General features: G+C 44.5%; 1 protein-coding gene across 2 annotated transcripts in view; it reads right to left on the bottom strand.

Moving 5' to 3' along the window:
* nfic (nuclear factor I/C) overlaps positions 1 to 18,059 on the bottom strand; it is a 456,415-nt gene that overhangs the window by 374,648 nt on the left and 63,708 nt on the right. Inside the window, exon 1 of one of the 2 annotated variants that reach the window (XM_078423617.1) lies at positions 11,387 to 11,412. The exons of the other annotated variant lie outside the window; for it this stretch is intronic. Coding sequence (XP_078279743.1) covers positions 11,387 to 11,407 — 21 coding nt within the window. The 5' untranslated portion in view covers positions 11,408 to 11,412. Of the gene's footprint in view, positions 1 to 11,386; positions 11,413 to 18,059 lie in introns of those variants that run through there. 2 annotated transcript variants of the gene reach the window in all.

The following is an 18,059-nucleotide window of genomic DNA, read 5'->3' as shown; positions in this document are numbered from 1 at the left end:
GCAATCCTATACACTACCTGGAGAAAGGGAAGGTTCATGGATTGAATCCCTGCCACCTTTTCTCTCAGTTTAAGTTTAGGTTTACAATTGCCATGTGTACCAAGGTACAGGAAAAGGCTTCTGTTTGTGTGCTATCCAATCAAATCAGAAAATACTACACATTAATACAATTGAACCAAACACAAGTACAAGAGAGAGAGATACCAGAGTGCAGAATATAGTTCTCAACTTTGTAGCCTTATAGTTTCAGAGAAAAAGTCCAATGTTTGCATTGAGGTAGGTTAGAGCATTGGGACCATATGGAAGGACCGTTCAGAACCCTGGTAACAGAGGGTGAAGAAGCAGTCCTGAGTCTGGTGTTACGCACTCTCAAGCTTCGGTACCTTATGTGCAATGGAGTGGGGAGCAGAAGGAATGACCAGGGTGGGAAACGTCCTCGATTATGTTTGCTGCTTTTCCAAGGCAGTGTGAAGTGTAGATGGAGTCAATGATGGGGAGTCTGGTCTGTGTGATGGACTGGGCTACATGCACAATTCTGCCATTTCAAACGCTCTTGAGCAAAGCTGTTCTCAAATCATGTTGAGATGCAGGCCGACAGTACGCTTTCTACGGTGTGCCTGTAGAGGTTTGTAAGAGCTGTTGGAGACAGGCCAAACTTCCTCGGTCTCTGGAGGAAGGAGAGGCGTTGGTGTGTTTTTTTGGCTGTTGCTTCAATGTGGTTGGTCCAGTCACTGACAGGCTCCAGGTTATAATACGATTTGGTATGCTGCAGGATTATCAACACGGTACTAAGTTGAATAGATGAGTATAATCTGCGAGCATACCTAGGGATGCCACAAACATGCATTTGAAACAAGCCATGGCAATAAACAGGCAAAGGAAATCCTGGTTCTCTCTGCTTTTCAAACCCCATTTCAACTGGTTCCACCTATCACTTGCTAGCTCCCGTCTCACCCTTCCCTCCCTGTCTCTTCCTTTTACTGGTTATCTTCCCTCTACGAACACAGTCCTAATGTAGAGCTCCGACCCGAAACGTTGACCATTTCTTTGCCTCCACAGATGCTGCTTGAGCCACTGAGTTTCCCCGGCAGTTTGAGTTTGAACTCTATGATCACAGGAATGATTGGGTCAGCATATGATGAGCACATGAAGGCACTGGGCCTGTACTCGCTGGAGTTTAGAAGGATGAGTGGGCACCTCATTAAAACTTACTGAATAGTGAAAGGCCTGCATTGAGTGAATGTGGAGAGGATGTTTCCGCAAGTGGGATAGTCTAGGACCAAAGACCATAGCCGAAGAATAAAAGGACGTACCTTTAGAAAAGAGGTGAAGAAGAATTTCTTTCGTCAGAAGGTGGTGAATCTGTGGAATTCATTGCCACAGACGGCTGTGGAGGCCGTCAATGGATAATTTTGAAGGCAGAGATTGATAGGTTCTTGATTAGGAAGGGTGTCAGGAGTTATGGGGGGGGGGGGGGTGGCAGGGGAATGGGGTTGAGAGGGAAAGATAGATCAGCAATGATTGAGTGGCGGAATAGACTTGATGGAGTGTCGAATGGCCTAAATCTGCTCCTAAACCTTATGAGTTTCTGAACTTATGAACTCGTGTGAGGTTGCTTACCTCAGAGGCCCCGAAGGTCCACTTGATAAGTCAAGTCAAGTCAAGTCAAATTTATTTGTCACATACACATACACGATGTGCAGTGAAATGAAAGTGGCAATGCCTGCGGGTTGTGCACAAAAAAGAATTACAGTTACAGCATATAAATAAAGTTAATAAGTTACTATTAGTGTCGACAAAAATGTAGTCTCTGGGGTTATAAAAGTTGACAGTCCTGATGGCCTGTGGGAAGAAGCTCCGTCTCATCCTCTCCGTTTTCGCAGCGTGACAACGGAGGCGTTTGCCTGATCGTAGCATCTGGAACAGTCCGTTACTGGGGTGGCAGGGGTTCCTCATGATCTTGCTTGCTCTGGATCTGCACCTCCTGATGTATAGGTCCTGCAGGGGGACGAGTGTAGTTCCCATGGTGCGTTCTGCCGAACGCACTACTCTCTGCAGGGCCATCCTGTCCTGGGCAGAGCTGTTCCCAAACCAGACTGTAATGTTGCCGGACAGGATGCTCTCTACAGTCCCAGAGTAGAAGCAATGAAGGATCCTCAGAGACACTCTGAATTTCCTCAATTGTCTAAGGTGGTAAAGGCGCTGCTTAGCCTTACCCACCAGTGCGGCAATGTGCTTTGCCCACGTCAGATCCTCTGTTGGCGGCAGTGAGGATTGCTGTTAGAGCAGTGCGATTGACTGACTGCCATTCCATTCCATTTTCTGTGGGCGGGTTAGTATTCCTCAGACACTATGAGCGCTGTTATTAGTAAATGCATGAAACAAATGCATACTTTTGTTGTTGGCTTGAGCAATGGAGGAAGCGGTAGAGCATTAGAGCTCTTGCCCATTTCCCCATCTCATTGTGAACTGCATAAAAATAGCATCAAAACAGACCACTGACAAAGAGATCCAGGTCTGTGCTGATACTCCATGTGTTTTCTTCCTAGTCCAACTGGCATAATGTCTTCCTTTCTCCTTTACACTTTTATCCTGACTGTCCTTATGAGCAATTGTCCCAACAACATTCCGATTACCTTTTTGTGTAATGATTTTCTTTGTGAATTCCCTATTCAATTTGTTAGTGGCCACGAATGTTAAAGTCCTCCAAAAAAAAAGGTACTTTGGATTTTGGCTTTGCTAAAAGCTAGGGGGAAAATCTGGATCAGAAAACAGACACAAGAGACTGCTGGTATCCTGAGCTAAAGACAAAACAGATGCTGGAATCCTGAGCAGTAACAAAATGCTGGAATATCTCAGCGGGCCAGGCAGCATCTGTGGAAGGAAATGGACAGATGATGTTCCGAGTTGGGACCCTTCTTCAGTCTAAAATGTAAGTAATAGAAACATCGAGGGGTAAAGCATGAGAAACAGGCCTTTTATTTAAAGTAATCCTACAGTAACTCTCTTTTAGTCTCATTCTCATCAAGTTATCCTTGATTAGTGCGGGTGTCAGGGGTTATGGGGAGAAGGCAGGAGAATAGGGTTGAGAGGGAAAGATAGATCAGCCATGATTGAATGGCGGAGTAGATTGATGGGTCGAATGGGCCAATTCTGCACCTAGGACTTATGATTCTAACATTCACGAACATGCTGGGGGCAATTTACATGGCCAATGAATCTACCAATCCAGCGGGTTTTTCCCCCCAATGTGGGAGAAAACCGGAGCTTCTGCAGGAGATTCACACAGTCACAGGGAGAATGGGAGAACGTGCAAACTCCACGCGGATAGATCGGGATTGAAACCCAGGTCCTTGGCGCCATGAGGTTGCGGCTCTCCTAGCTACGCCACTGTGCCAGCCCAGCCCAGCCACACCCTATCATCTCACTGACAGCATTTCAAAGAAATCTTGCTCCTATTATTTTGTTTTGCATTGCACACTACAATTACACAGCTGTGATTAATTAAAATATTTATTTTAATTTTGCTAACCCATAAACAAAAACGCAAATCTTAAACCCTAATTTTAACTCTGGTTGGGCACTGGGTGAGGCAGAGAAAAACTATCTTCAATTTGGCAACAATTAATTGCACAGTCTTATTTGCACAGACCTGTCAGTGCTCTGTCAAAACTGGCAGGCAGCCTAGATGACCGAAGATAGATACAAAAAGCTGGAGTATCTCAGCGGGTCAGACAGCATCTCCGGAGAAAAGAAATAGCTGACGTTTCGGGTCGAGATCCTTCCTCAGACATCCAAGTCCAGATGACCGTTGGAGAGGGGAATTGGAGGTGGAGAACTGATCAACTTGTACCCCAATACTTTAACTGCTGAGAATATACCAGCATTTCACAATTTAGAACATAAATATTTTTACACAGATGGTGGTGGGTGCCTGGAATGCACAGCAAGAGGTGGTGGTGGAGGCAGATGGAGGGATATCGATCACATGCAGGCAGATGAGATTAGTTTACCTTGGCATTATGTTTGGCACGGTCATTGTGAGATGAAGGGTCTGTTCCTGTGCCATTCTGTTCTATGTTTCATTAGGACAGAAAGACTGAGTTACAAGGAGAGGTTGGGTAGGCTGGGTCATTTTTCCCTGGGGCAGAGGAGCCTGAGGGGTGACCTTGTGGAGGTGTATAACATCATGAGGGGCATTGATAAGGGGAATAGCCACAGTCTTTTCCCCAGGGTAGAGGAGCCTAAACGTAGAGGGCACAAGTTTAAGTTGAGAAGGGAAAGGTCTAATAATATCCAGAGGGGCACCTTTATCACACAGAGGTTGGTGTGTTTATGGAACGAGTTGCTAAGGAAGTAGTCGAAGATAGACACGAAAAGCTGGAGTAACTCAACAGGTGAGACAGCATCTCTGGAGAAATGGAATAGGTGACGATTTCGGTCAAGACTGACAATGAAGTAGTCGAGGCAGGTACGTTATAAAAATATTAAAGACATTTGCACCGGTACAGTGCTGGGAGTGGTTTGGAGGAATAGGGGCTAGATGCAGGCAAGTGGCACTAGCTTGATTAGCAATTTAGTTGCATGGACAAGTTGGGCTGAAGGACCTGTTTCAGTGCTGTCTAGCTTTTCGACTCTGTGACGCAAGCTTCTACTGATGGAACATTGAGGCCAAATCCTCCAGACTAGGATTGCTAATAGCAACCAGACTGAGATGGGGGTCTAAATACTGGGGAAGTAGCCCTGAACTTGTACTGTTCTTTTCTGTCTTCTGTGTTCTAATATACTCTGCCCACACCCTTGGAAATGATAAGACTATTTAATGGGGGGAAGTTACACAACACTTTAGTTCTCTTCATTCTTCCACGTTCCAACTCCCCTTCTACAGCTCCCCTCGGCTCTCACTTCACTGTGTGTTTGATCTTCATTTCTGTTTGTCTTGGGTCCGTTTCCCAGACAAATATGTCATGTAACACTTACCGTCAGAATCCCTTGCAAAAACAAAGTGACTGTAAGTCTGCAGAGCCTTCCCTGTTCTATACTTATGGGACAGCTTATCTCTATTAAAACCCTCCAACAGGCTAAAGAATAAAGATACTGCTTCAAACGTTCTGAGCAATTGTCTCATGATATGAAAGAGGCAGCATCAAATAAGTGAAGAGACGGTAATATTGCTTTAGGGATTATTCCTTCAAAATTGGATTGGACCCATGTCTAGTCATCAACTAGTGCAGTGTGGGAGATGCAAGGAACTGCAGATGCTGGTTTATTTAAAAAAAGACGCAAAGTGCTGGAGTAACATGGACAGGTCAAGTCTAAAGAAGGGTCCTGACCTGAAACGTCAGCTATCCATGTCCTCAGGAGATGCTGTCTGACCTGCTAGATTGCTCCAGCACTTTGTGTTTTATTTCAGATGTGGTGACATGAATAGCAGAGAGAAATGCCCGGCCCCATTTTGTGTATGCCACATTTCCTCACAGAGATGATCTCCAGTGCAATCTATAAATTGACGGAAGAACTCAATGGGTCAAGCAGCATCTGTGGAGGAAAGGGACGGTGGTGGTTTTGGGTTGAGATCCTGCATTGACTGTTATGCAGGGCCTTGACCCAACAATTGACCTCTCTTTGACCTGCTGAATCCTTCCACGGGTTTATTTTAGCTCCAGTTTCCAACATCTGCAGTCCCTTATGTTTGCTGCACCATCAACTCTGAACAAAACTGAAATTGGAACAGATGGTGCCTGTTTCTAGGAGTTTAGTTTAGAGATACAGCATGGAAACAGGGCCTATGGCCCACAGAATCCACGCCAAACACCAATCACCTGTTCATACTAGTTCTCTATGTTATTCCACTTTCTCATCCACTCCCTGCACGCTAGGATTGATTTACCGAGGCCAATTAAGCTACAAACCTACACGTCTTTGAGATCTGGGAGAAAACTGGGGCATCCGAAAGAAAACCCGTGCAGGCACATGAAGAGCGTGCAAACAACACACAGACATCACCCGAGGTCAGGACTGAACTCGGGCCTCCAGCGCTGTGAAGCAACAGCTTTACCAGCTGCACCACCCATTGCTATGGGGCATGTTTTGGGCATTTATCTATGTGCATGCCCTCTCAGTGCATGAAAGGTTTCAACTGATAGAAAACTTCAGCTAGAGACAAATTATTAATATCATTTTTATGAAATTTATCTTACACGTATTGAACTGGCGCAAGCAGTAAACCATGAGGCGAATAATATCTGACCAGCAATGATTCGTGTAAGTGCTCGAATTGAATCTTAATATTTACAATGACTAGTTACAGCAATACATTCCAACACAAAATCCGCTGAATGCACACAAACTTCCCACTATATTCAGTCTTAACCACTGACTAAACATTATAGTTTTCTGTTCAGCCTTCCCTGGAATACACTCTATGTTATTGCACATTATTTGGCATCTCTCGGCCCCCCCCCATTCCTGATATTTATGTAGAAGGAACAAGCAGCTGAATCACAACGCACGTTAAACCATCACAGTCTACGACGGGTTTTATCGTTGTTGCCACACAGAAACAGCAGGGCCTGCAATTGCAAGCTAATAATTTAAGAAGCAGAAACAGATTTAAGTTTAGGTTTATTATGGTCATGTGTACTGTGGTACAATGAAAGGCTTTGTTTTGCAGGTTATTCAATCAAATCAGATAATACTATACATAAATACAATCAGACCAAACTCAAGTATAATAATTAGAACAAAGGGAAAGATACAGAGTGCAGAATATAGTTAAAGTATTATCAGAACAACTTGAAATGGTGCTAGATTTACATGTGGACATTTGTTTTTAGGCCCGTCAGCCCACCAACCACCAACCACCCGTACAGTAGCACTATCCGACATACAAGGGACAATTTACAATTTCAATGATGCCAATTAACCTATGTTTTTGGAGCGTTGAGGAAACCGGAGCGCTCGGAGAAAACCCACGTGGTCATAGGCAGAATGTACAAACTCCACACAGACAGCACCTGTGGTCAGGATCCGACTCTTGTCTCTGGTGCTGTAAGGCAGCAACCTTACCGCTGCGCCACTGTGCCGCCCTTAGTTATAAGAGTACGTTTGAGCTCCAGCCCGAAACGTCACCTGCTCGTGTTTTCCAGGGATGCTGCCTGACGCTATGAGTAACTCCAGCACTTTGTGTCTCTTATAAGAGCAAAGTGATTGTATTAGAAGATAGTAGACCCTCCCCAGGGAAGTTGTCGAAGTGGGTGTCAGTGAATTAGATGCCCTTCTCTAATAACACTGCTTCATAGTGAGTCCTTGATCCAGGAGGTGGAGGAATGTTGTCAATGAACACCGGTCAGTTTTCAGAAGGTGCGCTCCTGAAATGTTACTCGCGCTTTCGCAGTTAACGCGAAATGCACTCAAGGCGCACATGCGGAATCCAGGCGCAAACTCCTCGCCCTTCACCAATTTTGCGCTTATTTTTTTTAAACGAGGTAATGAATCTCCAGGCCTGTTTCTTGCCTTGATACCGATCTGACAGCGATAAAGTTATCACCAGAACTTATTAAAAAGACACACACAGGAACACCATTCTTAAATTGCAGTTTGCAGGTGTTAAATGCATGTTAATTCTTGCCAGCGATAAAGTTCTCACCAGAAGTAATTAAAAAGACACACAGAGGAGCTCTATTATTTAAATACAGATTGCAGGTGTTCGTCTGCGTGTTGTTTATTAATATAGTTCGAAAATAAATACAAATCAGCAAATAATTGATCAATATTTAAAATTAGAACCAAATTTCACTTAAGTCTCTACTTGGAATTGTGCAGTTTGGTTAGCCCGTGTTGTAGCAAGGAAATACATATGCTGGTTTACTGGGGAAAAAGACACAAAGTGCTGGAGTAACTCAGCGGGTCGGTCAGCCAGGAGAACATCGATAGGCGACATCTGTGCGTGTTCTCCAGAGATGCTGCCTGACCCGCTGAGTTACTCCAGCACTCTGAGTTACTCCAGCACTCTGAGTTACTCCAGCACCCTGAGTTACTCCAGCACCCTGAGTTACTCCAGCACTCTGTGTTACTCCAGCACTCTGTGTTACTCCAGCACTCTGAGTTACTCCAGCACTCTGAGTTACTCCAGCACTCTGAGTTACTCCAGCACTCTGAGTTACTCCAGCACTCTGAGTTACTCCAGCACTCTGAGTTACTCCAGCACTCTGAGTTACTCTGACCCGCTGAGTTACTCCAGCACTCTGAGTTACTCCAGCACCCTGAGTTACTCCAGCACCCTGAGTTACTCCAGCACCCTGAGTTACTCCAGCACCCTGAGTTACTCCAGCACCCTGAGTTACTCCAGCACCCTGAGTTACTCCAGCACTCTGAGTTACTCTGACCCGCTGAGTTACTCCAGCACTCTGAGTTACTCCAGCACCCTGAGTTACTCCAGCACCCTGAGTTACTCCAGCACCCTGAGTTACTCCAGCACCCTGAGTTACTCCAGCACCCTGAGTTACTCCAGCACCCTGAGTTACTCCAGCACTCTGAGTTACTCTGACCCGCTGAGTTACTCCAGCACTCTGAGTTACTCCAGCACCCTGAGTTACTCCAGCACCCTGAGTTACTCCAGCACCCTGAGTTACTCCAGCACCCTGAGTTACTCCAGCACCCTGAGTTACTCCAGCACCCTGAGTTACTCCAGCACCCTGAGTTACTCCAGCACCCTGAGTTACTCCAGCACCCTGAGTTACTCCAGCACTCTGAGTTACTCTGACCCGCTGAGTTACTCCAGCACCCTGAGTTACTCCAGCACCCTGAGTTACTCCAGCACCCTGAGTTACTCCAGCACCCTGAGTTACTCCAGCACCCTGAGTTACTCCAGCACCCTGAGTTACTCCAGCACCCTGAGTTACTCCAGCACCCTGAGTTACTCCAGCACCCTGAGTTACTCCAGCACTCTGAGTTACTCTGACCCGCTGAGTTACTCCAGCACTCTGAGTTACTCCAGCACCCTGAGTTACTCCAACACCCTGAGTTACTCCAGCACCCTGAGTTACTCCAGCACTCTGAGTTACTCTGACCCGCTGAGTTACTCCAGCACTCTGAGTTACTCCAGCACCCTGAGTTACTCCAGCACCCTGAGTTACTCCAGCACCCTGAGTTACTCCAGCACCCTGAGTTACTCCAGCACCCTGAGTTATTCCAGCACCCTGAGTTACTCCAGCACCCTGAGTTACTCCAGCACTCTGAGTTACTCTGACCCGCTGAGTTACTCCAGCACCCTGAGTTACTCCAGCACCCTGAGTTACTCCAGCACCCTGAGTTACTCCAGCACCCTGAGTTACCCCAGCACCCTGAGTTACTCCAGCACCCTGAGTTACTCCAGCACCCTGAGTTACTCCAGCACCCTGAGTTACTCCAGCACTCTGAGTTACTCTGACCCGCTGAGTTACTCCAGCACCCTGAGTTACTCCAGCACCCTGAGTTACTCCAGCACCCTGAGTTACTCCAGCACCCTGAGTTACTCCAGCACCCTGAGTTACTCCAGCACCCTGAGTTACTCCAGCACCCTGAGTTACTCCAGCACTCTGAGTTACTCCAGCACTCTGTGTCCTTTTTGTTTGGTTCACCCCTTGGTTGAGGTTGCCGCTGGCTTGCCGGGAGCTGGTCGTGGGGACCGCCTGGACGATATTCAGCTCAAGGTACCTACCACAAGTCCCACACTTTCGATTATCTAACTCGACAGCAATAAAGCTTCAACAAAACTAGACAGCACGTCCGTGCCGGCTGGAGACCTCGGGGGCTCGCAGAGATTGCCAGCAGACACGAATAAATTATTCACCGAGATATCGAAGAGACACTGAGAGAGTTTCACAGACGCAGGAGAGAAAAAAAATATAAAAAATAAAGTTTTGTTTTCGATGCAGATTTCCCTCAAATTCACGAATATCTTTCACAATGGAGATCAAAATAAACAACATAATGAAATACTTTTGCGTTTAGCCTAAAAAAAACTGCATGTGTATGTCTTAATATTGTGTTGTTGTTAATAATAATCATCTGTAATTACAGTAAGAAGTGCTAATTTGTCTCAGGAATCTTGTGAAATTCGGTTCTGTTTTTAACATTTAGTTTTAAAGAAGTTGGTTTGTATTTTGTATTGGTTTGGAAGGTGTGCATTAATTCTGCTCCTAAAACTTATGAATCAGTCAGTGGCTATCTCTTTATTGAACTGAAGGTGACAAAGAAGGAATAATATTGTGTCTTTCACAACCTATTATATTTGAGTTTGGCTTGATAGTACTATACATAAATACATTCTCATTTGATCAGATCGCCTGCTTTCACAGTGTCATTATTTCTTTAATAATGAAATTTAATTTAATTTAACCACTGAAGGTCACCTCACCTTCTGTCTCCTTTCTCTGTTCCTTTATTTATTTACTTATTTATCTATTTATTAATTTCCCTATGTTCTCTAAATCTCTGTAAAGCGTCTTTGAGTATATGAAAAGCGCTATATAAATAAAATACATTATTATTATTATTATTAATAAAAGGAAACAAAGCCACCAGTTCGCAAGAAGGAATCTCACCCCCCCCACAATAGAAATTATATAAATGACTAATTAGTACCATTGGCAGAAGGAAAGGTGTTTTTTTCTGGACTAAGGAAGGCTTCCCTTCTCTTCTTTGAATGGAGTTATGACTCAATAGAGGGAATGGTTTCCAACTATTAGTTTCAACTTGGTGGAAAAGTGTTTCCTGTCAACTCATTGACCCACTATCAATTTCCATGTCCTACACAGCTTGAAATATTGTGGTCCGATCCTCAGCAATTTCCTCTCCAACTCGGTGAAAGACGCTCTTTGGTCTGTCCGAAACCTATTGGCTTCCTAGCACAGCAAGATGCTACTTTGAGGGAACTATGGACCTGGACCCCAAGATCCCTCTGTACACCAATGCTGTTAAGAGTCTTGCTTTTAATTGCCCAAGGTCATCCTTGGCATTTTTAAAGCAGGTTCGTGATTAGCAGGGATGTCAAAGGTTATGGGGAGAAGGTAGAAGGGATTGAGAGCAAAAGATTGATCAGCCGTGATTGAATAGCACAGTAGCCTTGATGTGCTGAATGGCCTAATTCTGCTCCTGTGACTTATGAAGGTCTAATGAACTCTATTTGAAATAATTCTAGCACTGGAGTAATTCTACAATTGTGGCCATTGAGTTACTCAAAACACTGCTGAAAACACTGCTTCATCACACTGACAAACATTTAACCTTGATAGAGTTTCAAGTCAAGTCATTCAACAACCTTCAACACGACATGGCTTATCGATTTCAGCAACTAAGACCATTGATTTATATTCGGACGTCATACATCTTGAAGTACTCCTACCAAAATATTCCACTGTTCCATCTCTGCCAATGCACATTGAAAGCACAAGAATTCCTCTCCGATCCGACAAACTGATGCAACTTCTTCAGAGTCCTCCATTGACATGTGGAGGTTTACGAAAATGGTTTGGAGTTACCACCACCTGGTGGAGGAAACTGATATGCCTGGTATCAGGGGAGGAAGAGATGTTTTGACCAGAGTATCTCAAGGAGATTAGTCCTAATTAATACAAGCCTCTGTTTGTACATTGAAAACAGATTATCCAGAATGTGTGTGCACAATTAAAATAACTCGCACAGATTTTGTTGAGTGATTATAACAGCAACAAGATGGGATGAAGGTGGGGGTAGGGGTGGTTCATAAAACAGTACAGCACAGGAACTGGCCCTTCAGCCCACAACATCCATGTCTAAGATAATGTCTAGTTAAGTTAAACTCCTCTGCCTGCACGTGATCCATACCCCGCCATTCCCTACATGTCCAGTGTGCTCTATGGTTTCATATATTTTGGGGGAAGGGCAGGCACTGGAATTGAAGGAATTGCTCTGGCAAATGGCATGGACTCAGTGGGCTGATTGGCTTCCTGTTTTGGAGGGAAATGTAAAGAATAAAATTATGATAGACAGTGAGGGAGAACGGCTGGCTTTTAGCACAAACAATGTTAACTGTCAAATTAGCGTGGAACAAAGAACAGTACAGGGTCCTTCGGCCCACAATGTCTGTGCTGAACACGATGGCAAGCTAAACTAATCTCGTCAGACTGCACATGGTCCATATCACTCCATTCATCACTCATCCATGTGCCTATACAAAAGTCTCTTCAATGCCACTATCATATCTGCCTTCATCACTACCCTTTGTAGCACTTTCCAGGCATTTAACATTCTCAGTGTTAAAAAATAAATTGTCCCGCACATCTCATCTCCTTTAAACTTTGCTTCTCTCACCTTAAAGCTATGCTCTCTAGTCTTTGACATTTCCACCCTGGGGTACGAGGTGCTGACTGTCCTCCCTACCTATGCCTCTCATAATTTTATATATTTCTATTTGTATTTGTAATCAATGTGATATATTGATTACACCAATACATACTCATCAACAATCATTAATAACAGCAGTGTTGACTTGACCACCGGTGAGTACGACATAGAGATTTTTAGAGACACTGCATGGAAGCAGGCCCTTCAGCCTACCAAGTCCAACACCTGAGGTTAGGATCGAAACCGGATCTCTGCTGCTTTGAGGCAGCAGCTCTACAAGTTGCACCACTGTGCCACTACAAAGCCATTAAAAGCTGCCAAAGCCAAACTGTGAGTTCCATGTGTGTCTGCAGTGTTGCACTCACTGAAGGTTAGTGGGCTAATCGGCCTCTGTAAATTGTCCCTAGTGTGTAGGGAGTGGATGGGAAATAACATGGAACTAGTGTAAATAGATGATCGATGGTCGATAATCAATCAATCATTTAATCAATCAATCAATCAATCAATCATGTGTGTCTTTGGTATTTACACCCAACGATAATATCTCTTAAATCTCTTGTCTTTTGTCACTATTAGTCAAGTCAAGTCAAGTTTATTTGTCACATACACATACACAATGTGCAGTGAAATGAAAGTGGCAATGCCTGCGGATTGTGCACAAAAAAGAATTACAGTTACAGCATATAAATAAAGTTAATAAAGTTAATATAGAGAAGACAAAATTTAGTCCCTGGAGTTATAAAAGTTAACAGTCCTGATGGCCTGTGGGAAGAAACTCCGTCTCATCCTCTCCGTTTTCACAGCGTGACAGCGGAGGCGTTTGCCTGACTGTAGCATCTAGAACAGTCCGTTGCTGGGGTAGCAGGGGTCCCTCATAATCTTGCTTGCTCTGGATCTGCACCTCCTGATGTATAGGTCCCGCAGGGGGGGCGAGTGTAGTTCCCATGGTGCGTTCTGCTGAACGCACTACTCTCTGCAGGGCCATCCTGTCCTGGGCAGAGCTGTTCCCAAACCAGACTGTAATGTTGCCGGACAGGATGCTCTCTACATCCCCAGAGTAGAAGCAATGAAGGATCTTCAGAGACTGTCGACCCTACACGATGTGTTGTGTCAACACCAAAACAAGAACCCTGATGCGGCTGGAGATTTCAATAGGGGAAATCTTATTATTAAGTATTAGTAATTGTGCCAAGCTTACTTTGTGTAACATGCTTTGAGTCATTGATTTATAAAGTCATGGAGTCATACAGTATAGAACCAGGCCCTTCGGCCCAACTCATCCATGCAGATCAAGATGCCCCATCCAAACTAGTCTCATTTTCCCGCATTTGGCCCATATATCCTTCTGAACCTATCCATGTTCCTTAGCTAGTAACTAAATTCATCCCTAATATTTTATTTTGGTCTGACCCGCGGACATGCGGCCATATTAGGATGGCAGAGTGATGCAACTGGTAGAACTGCTGCCTCATGGGTTCGATCCTCACCTCGGGTGCTGACTGTGTAGAGTCTGCATGTCCTCCTTGTGAATGCGTGGGTTTCCTTCGGATGCTCCAGAATCCCCAAAAGGGGATGGTGGGTGAATCGGCCACAGTAAATTGGTCCTCGTGTGCAAGTGATTGGGAGAATCTTGGGGAGAAGCAGGAGACTGAAGACAATGTGAGGAGAGTTTTCAAAATGGGATTAATGTGCACTCCAAAGTAAAGTAAGGCAGCAGCTCTACCAGCTGCACCACTAAGCCACCCTTTATTTGAACTGAAACAGTTGCAACCAGAGGTGATTCCGTAAGCTTGCGGACTGTCCAATTCACCGCCACCTCTGTGGACATTGGACTTTGTCTCTGGAACAGATGCGCTACAATGCTGAGAACTATATTCTGCGTGCTGTATCTTCCCCTTCACTCTATCTATTGTATTTGAGTTTGGTTTGATTGTATTAATGTATAGTACCATCTCATTTGATTGGATAGCCTGCAAAACAAAGCTTTTCACTGTACCTCGGTACACGTGACAACAAATAAACCAAACCTAAACCTGAGAAAGCAGCTTGCATGGTCAACACACCATTAACCACACCAACTGCTCATTCCGTCCACCACCAGTGCACACAATCTGAATTGTACGCACAGACTGCGCAACAGTTCCTCACACAGGTTACTTCAACAGCCCCTTCTCAAACCAACACTCTCTATCACCGAAGAAAAGACAGGAATAGCTGGCTTGTGTAAAACACTATCCAAGTTCCACACCATCCAGACTTGGAGATCAGAGATCGTAGCACATAGAGTCATAGAGTCATACAGCACAGAATCAGGACCTTCAGCCCAACTTGTCCATGCTGACCAAAATGCCCAATCTAAGCAATCTAATGACCAATTACCCAGGTTTGGTCATTGTGGCCAAAATCTTTCCTATCCATGTATCTGTCCAAGTGTCTTTTCAATGCTATTATAATACTTGCCTCAATTATTCCCTCTGGCAGCTCATTCTATATATCCACCGCATGAGGCCATTCGGCCCATCATACTGGATTCTTGACCAATGCAACTCCCCAGTGGAGAGTCCAAATTCTTAAAACTGCTCCCTGATGAAGGATCCAAACTGGATTGAGGCACATACTTCCTAAGGTCAGGACCCAAAGCGAATCTTCAATGTTATCAGGGCAGAATATTAAAGCAGGCGGCGAGATTAGGTTTCAGAACAAAGTATATTTCGTTTGAGGATAATGGACAAAGCAAGGATTTTGGGGAAAACGATGCTCTTGAAAGGGTGTAACCAGTGAAAAGAGATTTCGGATTATTTGTAATTTGTTTCCGTCAAATCTCCAAATCTCTTTGTCCCCCAAATAAAAAATGCCTGCGTGGAGAGGTTTGAGTCCCCTGCTGCTGCCGGCATGGTGATAGTTAACCGGTTCATGTTTAAAAGGGGCACAAGTTTCATGAGAAATTTCATGAGTACAAAATGTCTCGATTGAGGATGGAAATTGACTCCTTGCCCACCTCACACCTCGAGGTTTTTGCCACTGGGGATGGAAACAAAGAGCTATTGGTGCCATCGTTTATTCCGTCGGTGGAAAAAGCATGAGGTATCCAAACAAAGTAACGGCCAGCGGCAGTGATGATCTGTGGTGGAGGAACAAGGCCAATGGAGCAAAATTACAAAGAACGGAATTTGGAAATGAACTAATTGTGGAAGTATTCCTACGTGAAACAGAACTAATTGAGGCATGGTGGCCAGAAAGATCAACGACAGTTTTGTTTCTTTTTCGTCTCTAGTCTTTGTCTATCAATCTGCCAATTAAATCTTCCTCAGCTAATCTTCCTCAATTAAATCTTCATCACCTACCAACTTTGTCCTGGCCCCAGCTCTTCTCCCCCCTGCTACATTCAGCCTGAAACATTGTCTGTCCATGTCCCCCCCCCCCCCACCAGATGCTACCTGACCCGCTGAGTTACTCCAGCACTTGGTGTTTTACCCAAAGAAAATGTGCACTGATTTGATTTGTTTTAGACCGATAGACTATGCTGAGCACGGCCAACCACTTTTGGAGCAACCAGAATGATGAACTCTATCACCAAACCAGTGGAGTAGAAGTCATTGAGTGGACTTAATGAGGCACAGGACAGAAAGGTCACTGAACCAAACTCTACCCAGAGTGAGCTACAGAGGTGTATAAAATCATGAGGGGAATAGATAAGGTGGATGAGTCTTTTTCCCAGGTTGGGGGATCATAATTAGATAGCAAAGCTGTAAGGTGAGAGAGGCAGAGTCTTTCACCCAGAGTTGGGAAGTAAGAACCAGAGGACTTAGGTTTAAGGTGAGAGGGGCAAAATATAATAGGAACTGAGGGACAACTTTTCTACTCAGAGGGTGGTGGAACTATGGAGCGAGCTGCCAAAGGAAGTAGTTAAGGCAGATACTATTACAACATCTCAAAGGCATTTAGACAGGTACATGGATAGGAAAGGTTTAGAGGGAAATGGGCAAAACGTGGGGTGGTAGGACTGGCATAGATGGGGTCATTTGGTTGGCATGGACGAGTTGGGCCAAGGGGTCTGTTTCCGTGCTACGTGATTCTATGAGATCTTTTTTCATTGTGTTTGGCAGGAGATACCTAACTTTGATAGCACAGAGGTATTCAGGAAACAGAATGAAAGGGTTAACCTCAATGTTTGGGATTTCAGAGATGGGCTGAGATCCAAATCAAGCTCAGATGACCAAAAGGATAAGGTAGACCTTGTTGTAACTGGTGAATGGCACACCTTAGGATTTATGACAGAACGGCAATGAATAGAATAGGCTTCTCAGCAGAATTCTGAAGGTAGAAATCTTGGAATAATTCAAGACCTATCTCAATGAGTCGATAGAGAGTAAGAGAGTGGAGTGAGCACTACAATAGCCCAAATCACCTTCCTCATCCCACAATATCATAGTCTATGGTCCCTTTTCTGGAACCAAAGAGGATTTTCACTTTTCAATAGACAATAGACAATAGACAATAAGTGCAGGAGGAGGCCATTCGGCCCTTCGAGCTAGCACCGCCATTCAATGTGATCATGGCTGATCATTCTCAATCAGTACCCCGTTCCTGCCTTCTCCCCATACCCCCTGACTCCGCTATCCTTAAGAGCTCTATCTAGCTCTCTCTTGAATGCATTCAGAGAATTGGCCTCCACTGCCTTCTGAGGCAGAGAATTCCACAGATTCACAACTCTCTGACTGAAAAAGTTTTTCCTCATCTCTGTTCTAAATGGCCTACCCCTTATTCTTAAACTGTGGCCCCTTGTTCTGGACTCCCCCAGCATTGGGAACATGTTTCCTGCTTCTAACGTGTCCAACCCCTTAATAATCTTATACGTTTCGATAAGATCTCCTCTCATCCTTCTGAATTCCAGTGTATACTTAAATGCTTTCAATGCTTACCTGTCCATCACAAACAATCACAAATCGGCTGAAGTGGATATGATATGGTCGGCATGGGCTTGGTGGGCTGAAGGGTCCGTTTCTGCGTTGCACAACCCGATGATTCTTTGACATTATGGTTAATGATATTGTTTTGGTAATACAGAGAGAGATACCTGGAATACCACTTGCTAAACATTTTACAGAACTTTTGTTTCAAGTAAGAATGTTCATTTAATTTTTTTTATCTTGGGTTAATTCATTGACAACATAAAGTCTTGTCCATGGTAGGGGTTTATATTCCTCCGTGCATGAAGCCATTCTTTTCCTTGCCATTCACATGATTCACCCGGCACAGATTTTACAAAATCACCACCCAAATATCTCAATAACAGAATAAAATCTACTCTCATGGAACCTGACCACCAACTTTAAGTTTATTTTCAGCTTGCATTTCTTTGCACATGCACAAATAGTTGTGTGGTTTTGCATTATGGAAAATTGCAATGCGAATAAATTTCTAGGAAAGGAAATCTGCCTGTACACTGATGTATGGGTGAACTTCTGTTTCTTGATACTGGAGGGTCACTTCATGATTTCTATAGAGGAGAATGCCAACCACATGCCCCCATCTACCCATGTTTGGCCCATATCCCTCAAGCCAATTTCGTCTCCTTTTCACTTCTAGCCCTTGTCACATAATCCCACCCATCTGCCATTCAACCCCCACCCTCCCCTCACCCCCAACCTGTATCCACCTATAAATTGCCAGGCTTTGACCTGCCCCCACCT

Source organism: Rhinoraja longicauda, chromosome 28 (genome assembly GCF_053455715.1).
Source record: "Rhinoraja longicauda isolate Sanriku21f chromosome 28, sRhiLon1.1, whole genome shotgun sequence".
NCBI classification, from domain to species: Eukaryota; Metazoa; Chordata; class Chondrichthyes; order Rajiformes; family Arhynchobatidae; genus Rhinoraja; species Rhinoraja longicauda.
This window is presented reverse-complemented; position numbering and strand designations above follow the sequence as displayed.